The 22,572-nt window shown below is 37.3% G+C and overlaps 1 protein-coding gene across 1 annotated transcript; it reads right to left on the bottom strand.

Moving 5' to 3' along the window:
- Positions 1–486: 486 nt before the first annotated feature.
- Positions 487–16,593, bottom strand: LOC311083226 (beta-1,4 N-acetylgalactosaminyltransferase 1-like). Its single transcript, XM_084114616.1, has 9 exons — positions 16,453–16,593; positions 15,954–16,060; positions 15,664–15,701; positions 7,523–7,703; positions 7,182–7,268; positions 6,842–7,023; positions 1,771–1,914; positions 1,400–1,628; positions 487–692 (listed from the first exon to the last, which is right to left on the bottom strand). The coding sequence occupies exons 1-9, from the start codon at positions 16,506–16,508 to the stop codon at positions 511–513; spliced, it is 1,206 nt and encodes a 401-aa protein (XP_083970742.1). The 5' UTR covers positions 16,509–16,593; the 3' UTR covers positions 487–510.
- Positions 16,594–22,572: the final 5,979 nt, after the last annotated feature.

A 22,572-nucleotide genomic window follows, 5' to 3' on the forward strand; every position in this document is an offset into this window, starting at 1 on the left:
ATCCACCGGAAATAGGAGACCATCCAGGGACTTCTGGCATACTCTTTTCAACATATTATGCTTTGGGACACACTTATTTTAATCTCACATACTGTTTAGGATGTATAGTATGGACATTGAGATGCAGGGTATAGTGTTTGATTTGCCCCCATGTGTTACACCTGTGTCTAGTTAATTACCTCAAACAGAAACAAAACAAAACCAAACTAAACAATCCTGACAATTTCAACCCCTTGCTGCCAGAGAGACGCTGTAGACCTCAGGATGCAACTTATGGCCAAACAATCGTCATAAAGCAGCATTATCTTAATCATTATGTGATAGATAAAATTAAACATTAAGCCAAAGCAGAGAATGGCTATGGCTTTATCAAGCATATATGCGCTATTTGGCAAGCAAAACTAAATCTAAAACTCAAACTCACAAATACAAAGTCTATTAATTGTTAAATAACCTAACCCCAAAAGAAGAGACAAAAGCCTTATAAAGGGAGAGAAGGACAAAATCCTTTCAGAACTTTATGTAATTCAGATAGTTCTTAAAGAAATGATGAGTCACTTTTCTTCTCGCGTCAGCTTTCTTCTGAGCCCTGAAGTTAGAATATTTCCCCCGAGGCCGATGTTTCTGGTGGCCAATGGAGAGGCCTTTACAGGAGGCAACCAACAGCTGGCCAAGTCCATCCATGAAGAACTCTGAGGAAAGGCAAGAATGCAGAGGAGGAACATGTCAAAAAAACAATGGCGCAAAATGATGGACAGGAAAGAAAATACCATGTTACATGAAGTTCATGAATTTTTCAGGTGTTTTATGTGAAAATATTGATCTAGGAACTAATTTGTATTGTTTATGATAATGATTTTGAGGAATATTTCTGATATAGAACTAGTCCAACTAGTTCATATGAAACATTACAGTATACTAGAAGTTAATATTATCGATTTATCAGCACTGACACGGTCGGATGAGAACAACATTCAAACTGAATTAAGCTGAATAAAGGCACAAACTGCAACATTGACCATGTTATCTAACTAAATTTAATAAACTTGAGCTGAATAACAACACAACTGCCTTCTGTAGAGCTTCTGTACATCTGAAATTTAAGACATTTCATAATTGATGCATTTTACATTAACACTATTATTTTAATTTTTATTAACATGAAGCTGCTTTGAAAGCTTTTGTATTGTATAAAGCGCTTGGCTATATAAACAAATGTGATTTCACTAGACTATTACAGTAATAGACCGGCATGAAATAAAATAATTTCAATAATGCTATAGTTTCCAAAAAACAATGCTCAGCCTTAAAAGACAGATACACACTGGATGTAACCAGAAGAAAGAAACCCGCTCTCAAATGAGTTTACAATAACTGACAAAATTTGGGGAATACTTACCAGAGTGACCTATTCTTTTCAGGAACGGGTCAAAGCCAACCTTTCTCACGGCATCCGTCCGACCCAAAAAATAATTTACAACTCCATCTACTAGAATGCAACCATCAAAGTGTGGAAGTGGCTGATGAAATCCTCCTTTTAAACGGCTTAGGCAGCCGCCCTCCACTTCATCTCCCTCATCATACTCAAAACTGAAATAATACTGATTACCTGATACCTCACCACCAAGCTAGACAGAAAAAAAGGTCAAAATCAGAATTGATTCTTAATTTTTAAGACATGGGGATATCAGTAAGCAAAATTATTGACACAGTCAGTGCCATGTCCTGTGAATGCCTCTCCACACAACAGAAAAAAACAAAAATGCTTACAATGTCCAGTTCTGGAACCGCCTCCATAATCTCTACAAAGCTCTCAATCCGCGTCTCACTCAAAAATACAAAGTCATCATCAACCCACAGGAAGTATTTGGTGGTGACTTGTGATACAGCCAGATTCCTGCCTGCAAACCAGCCCTGAAAAAAATCAAATCATCAGCAGCAGAAACAGTGATGCTGTGAAAAGTAATCAATAGTCTCATATCAGCTAACAGCAGGGCAGAAAATACCAATAAACCACTGTAAATGTAGAAGATTGGTTTAATCGAGCTTTTTTTAAATGCAAATCCAGAATATTTTGATTTGTGTGTTTGGTCCGAATACTCGATTCTGATTTGGCTGGAAGGTGCTCTCTCAAATCGTGTAATGCACAAGTATAGTTCCAGTCAGTTAAATCGCCATTCTGTATTAATGTGCTGCCTAGCACACACACAGAGATTAGAGATTGTGCTCTGTACACACATTCAGGAGCACAGAAACTTCTTGTCCTTGCTGCCCTGCGACTTTTTACAAATTAAATAGCTTCACTACATTATATTTATCAGCAACCTCTGTTTTTGAAGAATTTAAACTCACAGCTTCACACCAGGACCGTTCGCCCCAAGAATGATGATAAATATTAATATAAATAGAGCTTGAGTGATCGAATGGAATTCAAGCGTAGTTCAGGCAGACCACTGATTGCTAAATAATATCAGCTGATGCTCAGCTGATTTGTTACTCCACCTACTCTAATCAACTATAGTATTTAAGCTCATTCAACGAATGCTCCGCAGTCTGTCGCACAGACATTTACACCCACCTCCACCCCTTCACCTTATAGCATGTACATAATAGAGCAGTGGATTCTGTATAGAAACTCTATGTACGTAATCATTGTATCTCCTTCATGTAAACATATGCTAAGAAACATTTGGTTATTAAAAGGCTTGGGGGATTTGTGTCTCAAGGTTGTATCTCAAGCTGTCTAGTATGGCAGCTCGAGCACCTTAGAGCCTAAGCCTCTCGCCAAATCCAAAGATTGTCAATAAATTTCATTCTCAAAGTGGTCCTGGCTGAACTATAACTATATTGGTGTCCACACCAGCGGATGATATTGATCTGTTTATAAGAGCGCGCTGTAAAGATTTGTCGTCATCCACTTTAAATGCTCAAGCTCTTTAAAGCAGGATGGATTATGAATGGCTATAAATGTTGTTTATCGACTGGAAAAATGGTTCCAAAAAAGTGATTCCAAGTATATTGTTCCTCTGTGTCGCTATTGTTACAGTTGTGGTGTGAACTCTGCTATTCTTTTATATGTAGAACAATTTTTGGAACAATTTCTTTATCATTATCATAATAGTTATCGTCCTTAGTGTAAACAGGCCTTAAAGGTGCAGTATGTAAGAATGACAACTAGTGGCCGAAATAGATACTGCAGTCGAATTTAAAATATCGGAGATTGTCGTTTCTCCCGCCACCTGCTCCTCAGACTGGACGGCGCTCGCACGGGTTGCCAGTTTGAGCACACGCAACAGAAACGAGCGTAACGGACAAAGAAAATTGGCAACGTGCAGTATCACAGACCAAAAACAATAACAAACATTCCAGCCTGGAAATGCACATTTCAAAGTAAAATAACTGGCTGTAGAAGTGTTTTTCAGTGAAACGAGTATGTGAACTTAGCATGTTTCCTCAATATATGCAAACAGATAATGGTATTTTTATGCTAGTATTAGTGTTAGCTATTATTAGTAGAGTGAAAAAGTTACATACAGCACCTTTAAGTAGTTAGATGCTGCACAGACACTCTCACACACTCTCTCTCTCTCATTCAAATGTGCTTTATTGGCATGACAATTATTTGTTGTAGAGCCCGACCGATATATCGGTGGGCCGATATTATCGGCCGATATTAGGCATTTTCCAAACTATCGTTATCGGCATTTATAACGGCCGATAAATGAATATTTTAAAAATAAAATAAAAGCAGACGAAACACCCTGCAACCATGTTATGAGTGTTGGCGCTGCATAGTTTGTCCACACTCTACAAGGAAGACTGCTAACATCAATGAGCTTGGAAATCACAACGAACTTATTCTGCCTAAATAAAGTAATGATTACTGTATTTATAACTAGCATATCTGTAGTTCCAGTCCCTGCATTGTAAAACGTAAGTTAGGCACGCGAGGAGTGAATATTTAGACAGAGAGAAAAAGTATCAAACATAGCAGCTAGCCTGTGCATAAAAGTTAGCTTTTCTTTTACACGTGTGTGAAATCCAAGTGTGCGTTACTGTAGGGGTAATTAACACATGGTTACCGAGTCGATCATTCCCTGGGATGCGTTTTCATGAAAATCGAATGTAAAGAGTTATATCTCTAAAAACAGATGATCTTATAACGCTAGTATATGGGGCACAGAGTAAGTAAAAGTAAATCGCTAGTTAATACCACTAATAAGGCTCAAAATAGCCTCACACTAACATGGTAGCATAATGAGGGTCCCTACATGCAAACCGAAGCATTGAGAACTTTGTAAGTGTACAGACAGTTTAATAAGAAGATACTTTATAAAGACAGTACATTACGCGTTTACAGGCATCATCTAGGAAAACAGACTCAACTAATCGAGTCACGAACGCCGTGCTAAGTGAGCTGGTCAATAGGAATTACGTTTGTGAAATCTAACGTAGCCCGGCGTTCGTGACTCGACTAGTCGAGACTGTTTTCCTAGATGATGCCTGTAAACGCGATGCGTTATGTACTGTCTTTATAAAGTATCTTCTTATTAAACTGTCTGTACACTTACAAAGTTCTCAATGCTTCGGTTTGCATGTAGGGACCCTCATTATGCTACCGTGTTAGTGTGAGGCTATTTTGAGCCTTGTTAGTGGTATTAACTAGCGATTTACTTTTACTTACTCTTATATACTAGCGTTATGAGCTAACGTTAATCTGTTTTTAGAGATAAAACTCTTTACATTCGATTTTCATGAAAACGCATCCCAGGGAACGATCGACTCGGTAACCATGTGTTAATTACCTCACATAATGTATTTAGAACATCACTAAGTAGTAGATTTTAGAAGGCAGGCAGCAAATGATGATTGAAAATGGTTTGTTGTAGCTTGATGGAATAGATGGATAGAATTAGGAGTGACCTTTGTCTTGTTTAATAATAATACAAATGATGATGATAATAATAATATCATCATCATTGATTTTTTTAAAATTATTACTGTCAATATTAATAATAATAGTTGATTTTTTTTGTTCAAAGGACTTTAAGTTTCGTATCTTAAGTTTGTATTTTTAATATACATTATATTTATCAGAACTTTAATATATTCTGTTCTGTTGTGACAATAAAGTTAATTTAAAAAAAAATACATTTATTTTTAAACTGCATTATATTATTTTAGTAAGGATGAGGACTCTTAAATAACTACAAATAACTAATGTTAGGGAAAATCTGTTCATGTTTTGTTACACGTTTCTGGATTTAAAAAAAAATATATATATCGGCCGATATATCGGATTTTTAAATCACCAAATATTTGTATCGGTATCGGCCTTAAAAATCCTTTATCGGTCGGGCTCTATTTGTTGCCAGCTATTTTGACAATAATGGCTGTATGTTGAGTTATTTTCAGAGGACAGTAAATATATACTGCTATACAAGCAGCACATAAATCTATCCAAGTTTAATTACTATAGTATTGTCCCTTGAGAAGATATACTAAAAGTTTGCTGAAATGTGAGGGGTGTACTCTCTTTTGTGAGATACTGTAAGCAATTAATACAGTACATATTTTGTGACACCATATCTACATATCAGAAGTTACGCATCAAGTGAACGCAGAGACCTTAATACTTGGTAGACAATACACAATGACGGTAACATTTGATGGATCGTTTTTGTGTTTGAATGTGTCATTTTGAGTAGAAAATGAACTCAAAATATCAAAAAATGGCAAGTTACTAATCTTAAAAATAAAAGCAATGATAAAACAGTGTAAATACAGCTGGAAAACAGTGAAAAATCAACCTCATTAATTATTCAAGGCTCAGTGCATGATGGGAACACCAGTATCAGAAAAGTTGAGTAATTTTATTTAATTTTATAATGTTGATATTTACGCTTTCATTTCTAATATAGAATTTATTTTATTCTTGCCTGAACTATTTTTTTCATGTAAATTACATTGTTTTTTTTTTCTGTAGTATTTACTTCACCACAAAATAATTTTTATCAGTGATGAGTGAGTGTGTGTGAGCGCATTACTGATTAGTCGACTCCTCCCTCTTTTTGTGACAGACATCAATGTATCTTGCTGCTAGTAGGATGTAGTCTCTTTTTCACCTAATAAATGAAGTTGTGTTTTATTGTTTAATTTTGTGAAGTTAGGCCAAAGTATTTCAAATTTTGTATAAAATGTCCCTCTACTGTCCTCATAGTTGGGACAGCTGGTGAGGAAGTGTTGCTCTGTCTCCACTTCTCCCTGGTTACAGTACGGGCAGACGCGTCTCTCTCTGGACAGCCAGTTCTGTCTGTGTCTGCCCATTTATACAGTCAGAGTGTGATTGCTCAGTCTGTACCTCGTCATTATTCTTCTTAATTTACAGTCTTTCACTTACACTGCACAGGTAATCTGCGGTTGTGTAGTCTCTATTTAGGTCTCTATTTTACCAAGGGTAAAATGCATGTGCCTTCATAATCTTTAGTCAAAATAACTTCCCCTCCCTCTTGCAGCATTCCAATCATTTCCAGATGGACAAAATCAAGTCCCGCCCTACAATTATTATTTTTTGTTCAAGAAGCCATTTCACTTGGACATCACGTCACAGTAGGTAAGAAAAGACCATCACAACTTCCATTTCATGCCAACTCTAAAGTGTTCAGAATGCTAGATCTAACAAGCCGTAAGTGATGAAGATAACCGTCATTTTTACCCTTCCAGTCAAATTTTGCACTGGAAACATCAATGACAGCTTTAACTTGCTGGCAAGTGATCATGGTACAAGTGGGATATCACTTATGTGGTACACACAGAAAACTGGTAGAGAAGAAGTGTGTACCTGTGCAGGAGGCATGATGTAGTGCTCAATGTTGTTTCCAGACACACGTTCAGGCTTCAGGCTGTCATCCGCAACAATGATCTTGATATTTGGGTAAAACTTCCGGATACTCTGGATGAGGACGTTCAGCTCCTTATACCTCAGAAAGGTTTTTGTTATTATGGTTACCTGCGAGTTAATATCTGAATTGTGAGAGAGAGTGAGAAGTAGGTTTGACATTTCATTGGTTTATTGGCAACTTTATAGACATTTATGTATACATTTGTTACAACCAGCACATCTGATGCCATGGTAGCATGCTGTTTTGTCGTGTGTTTCACTTTGTATGTTGTGGACTTACCGTTTCCTGGGTCATAAAGAACAGGAACTGATGGTCTCCTAATCATGATGGGAAACATGGCCTTATGGTCCTCAAAAGAGAAATGAACTGAAGAGAAAATGTGGTTTGACAAATAAATGACTAATCTTGAAAATAGTGAAGACTCTTTGAACAAATAGTAAAGATATAACCATGCCGAAAAATTGCTTATAATGGACCGCCACCATATATTAAACTTAAGAAATAAAGTCACCGTAAAACAACATTCGCAATTCATTTTATTCTGTAAAAGTATGTATTTCTAAACGCTTTATGCATTTCTTAAATTGAACACTTTACATGAGTGTCTCTCCTGTACTTACCCAGGTCTGAGGTTCTGACATGGTAGATAGTGCTGGTGTAGGTCACTCTGGACAGCAGATCATTGAGTTGTGTGAGGCTGTTAGATGAGATGCTCAGTTCACTCTGACCCTGTCCATCCACCTGCTCTCCATCCAGAACATCCTCTACTGAGAGCACCCCACTCTTCACCCTCAAAGACACCTGCAGACATCATTATGTTTAATGCAAATGGAGTGTGTTCCCGCATAAGAAATCAATTTTCATAAAGTAAAAAACACCTTGCTCACACACCAAGCCAGTAAAAGTTGAATCCACACTCTTAGGAAAAAAAGGTTCAAACTTCTATTTAGAACCTTAAAGGGTTCTTGTCAGGCACTTCATATATAGAACGTTTTAAGGGTTCACATCATAGGATCATTTTATGGATTTAGTTTTAATAAAAAATTGTAAAAAATGTTTTAATAACTTTTTTTTATTTTGATTAAATTTCATGAATTAGTTGGAGCCGATAGTGTTGTGGGCAGTACTTCAACATGTAGCGTGAATGAGCTTCGGGCGACCTGAGTTTGAGACCTGACTCGCAGACCTTTCCCGATCCCGACCCCATCTCTCTCTCTCACCTCACTTCCTGTCTACTCCATATTATCCTATCCTATTGCAATAAAGGCTAAAATGCAACTAAAAAAACCTTTTCATTAAACAACTTGTAAACTACCACAAGACAAAATTTAAATAACCAGTTAAACATGAAAGTATTATGCAACCATTTAACCATTATTCAATTTAAATATGAATGTTAGTGATGTAACCCCTTTGAATTGTACATTCATATTTTTTCTTTATTTTTAGTCCTAAAGTAAATTTATTTGTTACTACTTTTGATTTGTATAGCACAAAGAAACTCCTGTATCTTTGGTGCAGTACTATGATTAACCCCTAGAGTGCGGTTTACTCTGCGGTATGTTGAGTGAGTCGCTTCATATAGAAAGTAAGACGAATAAACCAGCTGAACGCACGTGCGAGGTTGCCATCCTCTTACTGAGGGGAAAAAAAACGGTCAGTGCTTTTGATTACTGATGGTCTTTCTTTTACGAGAACTCTGATTGTTTTTGTTTTTTTTGAATGCTGATTCTGTTTGAGTGATCCAACTTTGAACGGCGAGCCAGACCCTGATCTACGATTCAAAAGAATCATCGTGATTCAACACGGATCCGAACTGAAAGCTAAGCACACACACTACCCGGGTAGAAAACACAAAAAGGCCTTTACACACATGGACATTTGAGTATTATACACACACACACGGGATCCAGAAGGACTGTTTATTTTATTTTATTTTATTTTATTTTATTTTATTTTATTTTATTTTATTTTATTTTATTTTATTTTATTTTATTTTATTTTATTTTATTTATTTTATTTTATTTTATTCCTGGACTTCACATTCAACTTTGGACTCAATATGAACCATTTTTTATTGTTGTTGTTGTTGATTCATGGTGTTGAGAGGAAACCATGCAATTGTGTATTCATGTAAATTGTGAAAAATTGTTTACTCAGAGTTTTTTTTTTTTTTTTTTTTGAGTCTTTGTAATAAAATTACCGGCTGTTAAAGGAACACTCCACCGTTTTTTGAAATAGGGCTTATTCGCCTTCTTTCCTACATTTAGATAGGTGGGCAAATGCATTTTTGTCTCAGTGCATGCATTGTTTTAGTTTGACAGGGTCGGCGCTAGCTTAGCTTAGCACAATGAATGGAATCCTTTGTTGCCAGCTAGCATGGCCTAAGTAAAAGTGATCAAAAAAAAAAAAACACCTAATTACTTCTTGTGGCCTGCGTATTCACAACGATATGCCAATCTATCCCGACTGAAATAGTGTCTGTGCTGTGGAGAGTGGGACAAGTTAGATGAGCGTGCCCGCAGTTGAGTCACAGCTACCGAGGATTTCACGGCGTTGATCCATCCTGCAGTACTAAAAAAAAATTTCCGGTGTGATAAAGTGAACTGGAAAAAAACGCCTCACACCGACTGGACCCAATGGACCGCTGTCCACAGAGTAAGTGATTATTTTAAACATGACGCATGTATAGATCGACCCATATTATACCTGTATTCACAAGTTGTGGGTTTTCATGTGTTGCATGATATTTCTGTGCCCAAATAGCAGTGCTCGTTTTGAGCTTTGTACTCGTTGTGAATACGCAGGCCACAAGAAGTAATTAGGTGGGGGTTTATTTATTTTTTGATCACTTTTACTCATGACTTGCTAGCTGGCAACAAAGGATTCCATTCATTAAGCTAAACTAAGCTAGCGCCGACCCTGTCAAACTAAAACAATGCATGCACTGAGACAAAAATGCATTTGCCCACCTTTCTAAATGTGGGAAAGAAGGCGAATAAGCCCTATTTCAAAAAACGGTGGAGTGTTCCTTTAATTGCTTGAATTTAATTTGGCCCAAACTTCTACTTTTAAATCCTCCTTATTAAGTGTGCTTGCTGAAAGCAGCACACTTATTGTTCTTCTTAAGTTTTCTTCTTCTTATTAAGTGTGCTTGCTGAAAGCAGCACACTTATTGTTCTTCTTAAGTTTTCTTATTATTATTATTATTATTCCCGGGAGAAAAATTTTGGCCAGCTCCTGCGCCTAGGCCCTTTGAGACAGAGACACCGTTCCAACTTTAAAACGTACGGTCAGTACCGGTGTAAGTTGCTCGCGAAGATGACATCACGAGTCCATGTCGTTTGTCCGCCATAGTGGATTGAACAGAAAGCGAAACTAAACTTTCACAGGTCACAAATTTGGTCCGAACTTCACGAAACTGGACGTACATGATCCTTGGACCAAGCCTCACAAAAGTTACTAGAAGGATTTTTGATTTTTGGAAGCGTTTGCCCGTCACAGCCAAACAAAACCAGCGGCGTAGTCGCCAAAACAGGAAGTAGTTCATATTTCAGGAACGCTGTCACGTATAGAAACCAAACTTTGTACATTAACTCGAGACTCCAATGTGAGGATGCACAAGATCTGATTTTTTTTATTTTTTTATTTTTTTTTTATTTCAGGCTAATTGACAAACCCATTTACCTATGTCTATGCAAAAGTTTCACCTCACACTTTTAATGTTAATGCATTTAGACAGTAGGTGGCACTGTTGTATTACATTTCACAGAGCTGCCAAGTCAGTGTATAGACTGCATTCGTTTTTACTAGGTTTGTCTTAATAAATGCAGGGTCTGAATTTCGTTTTTTTCATCGGTCTAATTTAATCATCTTCATTTATTAATATATACAGATTTGTATGCATGAATTGTGCATTTCCAGTTCTCAAAACAGTTAATAACAAACAAAAAAAACTTTATACAAAATACATCATGCTCTTCTTCGCTAACCGAACAAACAATTCATTGTCTGTGGCTGTGTTTGTGTGCACGGGAAATATGCTGCGCATAACAATAGAAAACAAGGAGAAATGCGCAGTCACATGCTCAGACAATCAACAACGTCGCTCTACAGGTGCGTTCCATTTGACCGTAAGTGGACTGCGAAGTGGACTTCACAGGGTTTTCCGCCATCTTAAGTGAGATTCCAATCCGAAGGGAGCGAACATGTTCAGTTCGAAGGGCACTGCGCACAGTATAGGGAATAAGGGAACATCGATACATCACTTCACAGGAAGTGGAGAGAGATGATCACCCAACTGTCATTTCGCGCACCACGTCATCACCAGTCAGAACGGTCATAACTAACGATGGAGGAGTTTACGTATGTGTGTAAGTATTCATACATTTCGCCATTGTAATACAAATGACAGTATTTTAATGGTTATTGTTGTGAATATTACATATACTACTTTTGATGATTATAATTTACCTCAGTGAATGCAGCCAGCTTAGCTAGTTTGTGAAGTAAAGTGATTTTATTTTAGGTAGTTGTAAAATAGTGCAATATAATTGTAAATATATAATATAATAATAAAAATTAAAATATGAATGTAGTCCTATATATATTTATGTTATATCATAATCTGCGCGACCCCATCGTTAACTTTCTTTGATGACGTTTGCAGGGCGTTTCAAATGAGCGGTTATTGTCAGTGAAGTCCACTTCAACTGATATACCGTGCTCAGGGAGTAGGGGAGCAGTGAACACTGCGTATGGACCCTGTCGAATGGAACGCACCTTAGATGTGTAAAAACAAGTGGAAAGCGCGAGCGCGCCACTCTCTCCTTTCGCACTTGCTCTCCCGTGGCGTCTGTCGTTGCTATGCAACCATGAACTGCGCTCTCCATGATGACAAGGAAGTATCAGCAAAAGATTAATTGATTTCTAGCCCTTGCATTAGCTTTACTACTAGATATATTTATGGAGATGAAAAATAATAAGGCGCCCTGTACAGCTATGATCAGCTGCTCGGCCAAGCATTCAATGTTTACGCTGCGAGCTGATCAGTTGGTTCGTTGCTGCCGCGCTCTATCACTCGCACACCATAAAGAGCAAATTGTTTTTTAATGTTTCAATTTCGTGATTAAAATGACATAATTTGGAAGCGGATAATTTCTTCACAAACAGCTCATTATGACTCAATGTTAGAATGCTGCACCTACACTCGATAGTGTGAATAAGATCAGAGCAACGCAGACCACTGCATTGACAGCGTGAAACATATGATCCATCTACAGCCAGGGCTCAGCGGAAGACAGAAAATGCCGGTCCAGCGCTGATTGAGGAATTAAATTCGAAAATAAAAGACAGTTTGACATCTTTTTTCTCGCATCTCGCATTCTCGCATTTTTTCTCGCATCTCGCATCTATCCACTACCTGCTAACGTTAGTGCATTGCACCCGAGCAAGCACACTTTGCAGTTCCTCCGGAAATGCATTTTTCTAGTTTAACCTCTGTTGGTTAAAATACACTGAATACCTGTTGTCCCCATTACAGTGAAAATAAAAAAATAAAATAAAATAAAAAACCTTTTAGATATCAATCTGCGTAGCCTATGCGATGGACATTGGTTATGCTCATCTTTGCTCACTCCTTTGAAGGTATCTTGAGTAAAACGGCTCTATATTTAACAAAGCACATACAAAAGACCAGGGGCCTGATGTATAAAATTTGATTTATATTGATTGACGCAATTTTCCATGCACATATCGGGATTTATAAAAAATAAACTAGCCGTAAATATGTGCGCGCCGTACGGACAATATCTGTATGCACTCTTTTACTGAAATGTGCAAAGTAGCCTAAACAGAATGATTTAAACTTTTACATCTGATATATACATTTAGATTGTTTGCCTCTCTCATTAATGGAGTTAAGCACTGAAATTTCATGAAATCATTATCCAGAAGTTACATCACTTTTATATTAGGGACTTGTTTTTTATTTAAGGGGCTACCGGAGGAGTTTTGAGATCTATAGTCAAAATAGACTTGACCCTCCCTTCGCCAGCAATACATTTTTCTATGACCCTCCAAAATGATTGTGAAAAAAGGCATGACCCTCCCCGATAATTTATTGATTACTTCTGTAGGCCTACTGGTTTGCGCTTGGCAAAGATGTTCAGATAGCCATTGTGTTTTTTTTACAACCATGCAGCTTTCTCTGCTTTTTGCCTCTGCTTTCTCATCTTACTAGGGCTGTAACGATAGACCAAACCCATGATTCGGTTCGATCACGATTTTTGATTTGAAAAAAATCTCCATGTTTTCAGTGCTGATGCGGTGGTGACTCGTTTATGTAACATGTGGGTGCATGGCGCTGCTAATAAAGCACCTAAAAGCTGTCACACAGAACCGGCAAAAGTAATGATTATGAATATGTCAAATATAGCAAGGAGACATTTTAATAGTTTATTGATAAACAAGTGTTTTCTGTGTCAGTGTCGGCTGCAAAGAAGAAGTTGACGATGCTGACTCGCGATCTTCGCAGTAGTGAGCGCGCCAGAGAGAAATGCACATTTCATACGGATTACATAAGCAGAGAGCAGTCTGTTTTCTTTCGTTTTGAATTGTTCTGTTTAAAAGAAGACATTTCAAGTTTTCTATAGATACATTTCTTAGGTATGTGAGCCATGTAGGCTAGCCTACCTTATACGCTGAGTTTCAGTTAATTTATGAGACGAGCTCCAGTTCACGCACCGGCGCCTCCGTGTCGTGATAATCTATTGTCTGCTATTTACTTCTTATTTATTAAACCCAGGCAATTGGTTCATGAAACATTGGGGGTTGAGACTGAGAGAGCTACATGGAAAAATATGCATATTTAATAATTTAATTTAAAACTTTTAATACAAAAGTTGGGTGACCCTCCCCCTAGACTAAAAAAAGTTGGATGACCCTCCCCTCAACAAAGAATAAAAAGACATGACCCTCCCCTATTTTCCTCCGGCGGTCCATTCCATAAATACCGAACGGTACAAATATTCAAAGGGGTTACATCATTAACATTCAGTAACACTAACGGTGTGTTCACACGGGGCGTCAGCGTCAACGCTTGACGGAAGGCGTGGCTGAAGTTTGGCACTGACGCCATGGTCATAGCAGCGTCAGCCAATGAAATTAGACAGGAAGGGTTAGTTATGTACCATCCCGGTACATAAAAAGTGATTGGTCATAAAGGACCGGGTGATTGCCCACCGCAATAATTAGTTTCTCCTCCATTTTAAAATTTATCCTCAGTTTGCTGCTCTTGAACAGGATGAACGTGATTGGCTGCCGCCTGGCTACTGTATTTGCATAGAGCGATCCTGATTGGCTGACGCTTCCGTCTGCGGCGCTTCACTGGCGTTGCTCGCGGCAGAAGTTGAAAAATTCTCAACTTCTGCCGCGAGCAACGCCAGTGAAGCGCCGCCGACGGATCCACAATTCTTTTCGGCAATGCTTGACGTCACCCATTCAAAGTCAATGGGAAGCGTTGACGCTGACGCCCCATGTGAACACACCGTAACATTCACTAACATAAATATGAATAACTATCAAATAACTATCAAAATTAAAATAACCGGTTAAACATGAAAGTATTATGCAACCATTTAACCATTATTCAATTTAAATGTTAGTGATGAATGTTAGAGTTGATAGTTCCCGATCCCGACCCCATCTCTCTCTCGCCTCACTTCCTGTCTACTCCATATTATCCTATCCTATTGCAATAAAGAAATGTTAAACACAAGGCAAAATAAACAGTTAAAAAGATTCAGTTTGGAAAATTCAGTTGAAAGATTCAATTCAAATATTCGACGGATATTCAATCGGATCTTTCCAATTCCTCAGGTGTTGGTTTGAAATTTTTGTGGTCTTCCCAAAGTTATGCATGTTTTATTTTTAATATGTTTTGTCAGTGAGGCACTGAGTCTCAGACAATTTTTACACTGCAAAAATAAGGCCTATCTGGTTCCATTAAAAACATATAAACATCTTAAAACATATGTTTATACCTTATAGGAAAAATTGCATAAATTTGATATGCTTAAAGCTATTAAAAATACTATTTGGCCCGTGGAAAAGATTGAGAATAACCTAACCCTTCTCTGAAATGTATTTTATACAATTTTGATTTATTTAGGCCTATTCTAAAACAAGGCCATAGGCTACTGAATGATTTTTAGCAATGTAATGTTTCAGCACAACCTTATCTCATATTTTCCTAATGTCTTGTACCGTTTAACATGGTATCGCGTGGATGGGAATATGCATGGAAATGATATGCAGATGCCGTTATGCATGTAAACTAGCAAAATCTAGCTTATGTGCATAATACACACTTTTAGGATGAAATATATGGAAAGTTTTATACATGAGGCCACAGAACCAGAAGTGATCCAACCTGTTTTAGGGGATACGGAAGTTTGCACTCAAAAGGCAATGACAAATACGCCAAAAAACCCACCCCATTCACCACCCCACAATTATAGAACTCCATCAAACCTTTTTGTTTTTTCTAAAAGTGCAGATCAAACCCTTATAACTATTCGAAAGACAAGCAGGATTTCAGGTTTCAGACTTCAGGTTGTAAGTCAGGTTGTAAAGCATGCATTCAATTTCACAGTATTTGAAAGTAAATGAAGTATGAAAAATGTCAATTTTTTTACCCAACACCTAGATTAAAAAAGATTAGAAGGACAAAGGTTTTTTTTTTGTTATTGTTGAAACCAACCTTGTAGACTTGCCTCTTTTGTGCTTGAAGAGCAAGACCTTAAAAATATTTGGTATTTAAAAATATTATAAATTACTTATAATATAATAAATGATTATATTTGTATTAAATACATTTATATAATATAAATTATTATTAACAAAAAAACACAAAATAATAAATCAGGTTTTATAATGCTATAAAATTATTTTTATTTAGTAATACACACAGGAGCAAGTAATTGTGAAAAGTAACAAATTTTACTGTTTTGAGCAACATTCCTAAACAGGTTTCAACTGCCATAAACTTACCTGGTATTACAGATTTTGTAAATGGAGGTATTGTGAAACCTGTGATTGGAAATTGGAGAGGAGAGTTGGCTGGTGCAAGAATGAGGCTGTTCAAGTTTGTCCCCATTCTGAAAAAGACAAATAAAGAAAAAAGGTTAAAAATGCATGTAGTTATCACAAACAAAAAGTCTCTCTGGTTGAGGACAGACTTAAAGTGATAGTTCAGCCAAAAAAAGAAAATTCTGTCATCATAAAATATCCTCTTTTGTGTTCAGCAGAAGAAAGAAATTCATACAGGTTTAGAACAACTTGAGTAAATTATTATTTTTGTGTTTCTGCCACTCTTACTATGTTATATATTATACTCTTACAGATAAGTCAGTCCTAAACCAGTGATGAATATTTATTGCATGTAGGACAGACAAAAGAAGGTATATGACAAGAATGCAGTGAACAAACAAGTCCTTTATTTGACAAGACACAACACTCCTGCTTAAATAAGTTAGAAAGCCTTATGAACCTGAGTTGGTGTTGCCTGTACTCCTCCGCTCTGCGTTTCAGAGTGTCATTCAGCATTTTCTTTGGTACATGTTGTCTTGTGAGTGCGGCTCCTTTACTGGAACACGATGAGCGATTTGTACTGAGAAACGGTCCAATATTGGGGTAACTAATTGGGATATATTAAAAGGTCATTGAAAACATGTGAGCCCCTTTTAAAACCATACATTTGTTCTGCAGTACAAATGTATCACTTACTTTGGTTTGATGAAATCAGGGTGAGGGCTGAAACTGTTAAGCAAACAACAAAGGCACCTATTAAAACTGGTTTTAGTGTATATAACAAATAAAGGGAAAAAAATGCAGCCTAATGCTTATGGTTGTAATACAATGAGTGTACTGCAAATCCAGCCTTGTCTCTTTATTAATAGAGTGGTGCAGGTATGACGTTAGAACCTGGACGTCTAATTCGCCGCTGGTTCCTACAAGATTTTCCTATGGGGTTTTATAATGGGGTGTTTCAAGTTAAATAAAGCCTGTGGTAAGCATTACTTGATGATACTTTGTTGTTGTTTTTCTACAATATACACAGCACACACCCATACCCCAAGCTGTCTTATCTAGTTACTTATTACAAATTTACATTTTCAAAAATGAACATAACTGCTTCAAAATTTGCGTTTTATTGTTTCTTCCACAGGTGATTACGACTTTTCATAAGGGAGGGTGAAAGGTTATACTTGTACCCATTTGCTATTACACTTTTCATGATATTCAAGGCCCCCATTTGGATAAAACCAATGCCCAGTGCACTGCCAAGCAGAAGCAAGAAATATTTAAGCATGGGGTGGCGGCAGCAGTTCATTATAGAAGAAGATCTGCAAGGACAAATACAGTAGTTAAATACATCAACTATTAGTTACACAGTAGCAGCAACAAGAACAAAACTTTTTTAAAACATTACATTATGGTTGCAGTTTAATAGGCCTAATGTTGCAGTTCAAATTTTTCTTTCATCAATAATGATGTTATTGGCAAACACATTTTACCATGAAGCCTATAGGCGCTGATCTGAGCACCCACGGAAATGGCTAAGCGAGCGCCCATGGGAAAACACGAGATATTCTCTATTCATTTTATCCAAAAACCCATTCGGGAACCTCTCTTATTGATGGATCTCTCACATCGGGTCCTGGCGGTTCGTAACACAATTCAACCATTATAACATAACAATGACCAAAAAAGCTGGTGAACCTAATTTCACCAAGTACAACATGTTCCTGGATCAACATCTCTGTTGATCCTGGAACAACATTTCAATCAACCAATCAGATTTGAAGGACAATTTTACAGTTAATGACAAGTTTACGCTTACAACCAGGGTTAGGTGCTTCTACATCAGTGTTATTCACCCATCATTTCCCTCTGATTTTAGGGATAACTTATGGGTAGGTTTAGGGATATGGATAGAGTTAGGAATGTTGTTCCTGGGTGTCATTTAGCAAAATCACTGTGACCCACAAAAGATTTGTGCTACGTTCTACGTTCACAAACCACTGTTATAAAAAGAAAAGCAAGCATACTGTACGTGGGATTTGGCATGGCAAAAGAGCACTTCCTTTTTAATCACTAAAGCTGTCACTGATTTTAGATTATTGCAATCTCACAGAGTTATGTTATAATACATTAAGCTTTTTGAGAGTTTTTGAGTTTTGAGAGTTTAAGAGTTTTTGTTCAGTGCTAACTTGAACACCTCTGATTGGCCATTGCGTTCAAAAAATCAACAGATATGTTTATAACTGGCTACATTGCTCAACGCTGCAAAACATAAATCAGCGTCATGAAGGTAAATCAAAGATGTTATGTTCGTATGTTCACATTATTCAACAGCTTAATTTGGCTTAGGTTTCTGTAATTTTATTTAAAAGTACAAATACAGTGCAATCAAATCTGTTTTGCTGGAATGTATAATATTTTACACCATTATTATATTTATTGTGTTCTTACAAAAAAATTAACATATTTAGCTTCAGACAGGTATAAAATAATAATTATAAAGAGAAATAATAAGAGAAACATACCATTCAGTCATTTGACGTTTAGTTGCTCTTTTTCTTTTTTTTCTTTTAATTTATTCACTTGGCATTTACATTAGTATCTTCCATTTCTTACAACAGAAACTGTTGCTACAAACTTGCAGTTGGCTGAGTTTATAAGGTCAGTGTTAGGAGGAGGGGTTGTGTCACGTTTTGGGTTTTGTTTCTTGTTCTTGTCAGCGTCATGTTTCTGTGTCTTGTCATGTGATCCTGCCATGTGTCTTGTCATTGGTTAATCATCTCATTGTTCACAGGTGTTCCTTGTCTTGTAGTCTGTGTATTTTAGCCCTCATGTTTGCCCTGTGTCTTTGTCTAGGATTGATTTGTTTCATGTAACTGTTTCATGTAATTTTGATTATGATACCTGAGTGAATGTGATACACACCAATATTCAGTAGTAGTCATCAGTCTTTCAAAACCTGACTGTAGTGAGAATGATTTTTAGTTGGATTTCATTGTCCTTACAATATACCACACAATATAGCTTCACCAAGACATGTCTCTCCTCATGTCATAACATCCTTTAAAATATAATACATTTAAAATTATTCTTGAATAAATGATTCAGCTTTTCTTAATTTCTTAATAAATGATAAATTAACCATTTATCCTGCTCAGGTTTTATCTGGTAGCCAACTGGAAGTCCTTTGCAAGAAGCAAAGTAAAGTATAAAGGTGGTGTTACTTTTTTGTTATGCATTTCCAGTGCAGGCAGTGTCATATTGGCAAATTAGTTTCATATATGTTCATGTCTTTTATACCATCTAAATTGAACAAACTAAACCCTAACCAAAAGCGATCATCCCCATCCCCAGAATGTATGTTTCTTTGAAAAATAGCTTTGTTGATTTAAAGGTATCCCTTTTATTATCAGAGCTTTCACCAAAGGCACAACTAGCAATGAACATAAATAGAATAATACATACAAACCAGAAACCTGAAACTCTTCAAAGAACATAACTAAGCCAACTCACCACACTGTAAGACTGGAAAAACTGGAACAGAAGGCAAATCTGAGAGAAATGCTGAGAGTGACTCTTAGCATCATGCATTTTCTAATGTCAGGTTTGCATCTTTTTTCTTTATTCCAGAGCATTTGAGGTTATTATCTTTGAACTGATTATGAAATTGGTATGATACATTTACCTGACATCATAAATTGTTACATTTGATTTTATTCTGACTTGCTCTGAAATTGTTTTCCCAAGTAGATTAAACGGATTCGTATGTTACCTCAAACCTGCGTCAGATTAGTGATGACTAATATTTGGCGCTAATTCAAGTGTACTTGGTTTTGCAAAGACAAGAAGTGAATTTCTGTTTTGGCCAGCAAATGTTGTTTGACCAACCTAAATTTGGGTGTCTTACCTCTGTTTTAATTTAATGTTACTTTAGATAAGTGTACGTGAGAAATCACGGCATGGCCAATCCAAAGCTATTTAAGAGAAGTAAAGTTGGTCGACTTAAATCTGTAGTAGTGGCCATACCTCTACTGAAGTAACGTTACTTTAAATTCAAGTGTATGCAAAAACCATGGGGGCTATACAAAAGTATCTTTGATTGTGTAAGCGTGAATGCGACCATCTCAGGTATATAGCCAATTACCTCTGTTTAGTGACCGAAGCTGAGTTTGTGATTGTGAGACCTGAGTAAAACAGAAGACGCGAGGACCTCAAAATCGACATAGTTTCCTAATCCAAGCGGGTAAAACATAATTAAAGAGTTAAAAAGAATAATCAAACATTCGCTCACTTTTAATGATGCCCAGATATCATTAAAACCTTTTTCATTTATGGAGTCAGATGAAATAACGAGGTAATACATATGAGAAAATGTATTTCATTTAATCGTGTTGTGTTGCGCAAAAGGAAAGACAGTAACGCACAAAGACCTTCAGTCGTATAATTGGAAAATGAAATAATACGGGCTTACAACACCACATCTGTCATTGCCAGAAAGTCAGTCAAACAATCTTTAAATCCTTGCAGTGATTGATGCTTCTGCCTGTCTGAAACAATTGACCACCTCTTCATTCCACAGCGTGTTGAAATAGAACTCTTTGTTTTCCACTTCACCACCCAGTTGTACAATAGCGAGTGAGCAGGTAAGACCCTGATTCAACAGGTGAAATGATTAATTGTGTGTGGCGAGCAGGACGAGGCCGAGGGCTGTGAGAGAAAGGCGTGAGGCCGGTGGTGTGAAAAATGCTGGGTTGTTTTAACCCAACTTTGGGTCAAATATGGACAAACCCAAATGTTGGGTTAAAAATGTAATGTAAAAATTTAACCCAACAGCTGGGTTTGTCCATATTTGACCCAAAGTTGGGTTGAAACATCCAAGCATTTTTTAGAGTGTATGTTTGTGAGTGACATTCACGGATGTTACTCCATGTTGTAGACAACAAATCCGTTTTCTTGCCGCTACAAACAAATGTAACCCTCCTCTAAAGGGTAAGTACACACTAGGTTCGGATACTCAGCTTAAGGCCAATAAATTCTATTAGGGCTGTAGTCAAGACCACCTTTGTCGAGTCCAAGACCAGGACTAGTTGAGTCCAAGTCAAGACCAAGTCCAAAGAGGTTCGAGTCCAAGACAAGACCGAGTCCAAAAAGGTTCGAGTCCGAGTCAAGACCGAGTCCAGGACTGGAAAAAAAGGTCTTATGCATGACATTATCAAGACAATCATTTTTGGTTATTATTTGTTGATCTAAAAGCAAAAACAGTGTCACAACACCCAGGAATTTTAAGTATAGACATTCCCCTTGCTATCATATAATCTTATCCCTATTGGTTTATGCCTTCGCTGAAAAAAATATTGTATTGTATTATATTGTTATTTGGACGTGGGTTAATAGGAAAGACATGTATTTTCAGAAAATATTAAAGTTTGGTTAAACAACAATGAACACATGCATTGTAATTTAACATAGGCCTATGTTCTGAGAACAAACTGCAGAATTTTAAAATAAATTCATCAGGAAGTTGTTTAAGAAATTCATAAGAACCATTTTGCACAGTATACTTAACAGTACAAGCATTTGTGCGAAGATAATCTAGTGTATGATGGTTATATAGATATTAGAGATGGGTCGTTCGCGAATGAGCCGGATCTAAGAGCCGGCTCTTGTAGGTGAATGTCGGGAGCTGGCTTGCATATCTGAAGAGCTGACTCTATTTTTTTTTTTTTTATTTATATATTTTTTTTTTATTATTTATTATAATTATGATTTAATTATAATTAAATCATGGACAGGACCCCAGCGACTTTGGAATGTCAATTGCCTCGAGTTGCTGGCAGTACGTCTCGCCCTGCACCGCTTCCATGCGTTGCTCAAGGGTCAGCGCGTACTAGTCCGATCAGACAATACCGCGACAGTAGCGTACATCAACCGACAAGGTAGTCTGCGCTCCCGCCGTATGTCGCAACTCGCCCGCCACCTCCTCCATGGAGTCAGAAGCATCTGAGGTTGCTTCGAGCCATTTTTATCCCGGGAGACCTGAACTGTGCAGCCGACAAGCTCTCATGGCTTCAGCCTCTCCCTGGAAAATGAAGACTTCATCCCCAGACGGTTCAGCTGATTTGGGATCAGTTCGGGGACGCACAGGTAGACCTGTTTGCCTCCCACGACTCGTCCCATTGCGACCTGTTTTACTCCCTGACTGAGCGCACGCTCTGCACGGACGCACTGGCGCACACCTCCGCAAGTATGCATTTCCCCCAGTGAGCCTTCTTGCACAGACCCTGTGCAAGATCAGGGAGGACGAGGAGCAGGTTATTTTGGTTGCTCAGCATAAATACGCGTTGAATGCACGTGACAAATCAGCGCGTTAAATACACATAAAATATGCTTGAAATACACGTTAAAAATCAGTTTGAAGGGGTCAGTGTCATTGGGTCTAATGATTTCTGTGAGCTTAGGGGGGTATACCGTTCATAGGCTAGGCTACCACCATTTTACATGCTGTAGATCAGCTTATTCAGCCTATTTATTTTGTCCTTTTTTGTCTTTTTTTTTTTTTTTGTATAACCTATAGAAATTTAAATTG

The sequence above is a fragment of the Abramis brama genome (assembly GCF_963993115.1).
Source record: "Abramis brama genome assembly, chromosome: 1".
In the NCBI taxonomy this organism is placed as follows: domain Eukaryota; kingdom Metazoa; phylum Chordata; class Actinopteri; order Cypriniformes; family Leuciscidae; genus Abramis; species Abramis brama.

Excerpts from the sequence above, each read along its gene's own strand:
- LOC311083226 (XM_084114616.1), bottom strand. The coding sequence starts at position 16,508 with ATGCTGAATGACACTCTGAAACGCAGAGCGGAGGAGTACAGGCAACAC. Across the intron at positions 7,269-7,522 it reads TGTCAGAACCTCAGACCTGG|TTCATTTCTCTTTTGAGGAC; the intron begins GTAAGTACAGGA and ends TTTTCTCTTCAG. Across the intron at positions 7,024-7,181 it reads TCTTTATGACCCAGGAAACG|ATATTAACTCGCAGGTAACC; the intron begins GTAAGTCCACAA and ends CTCACAATTCAG.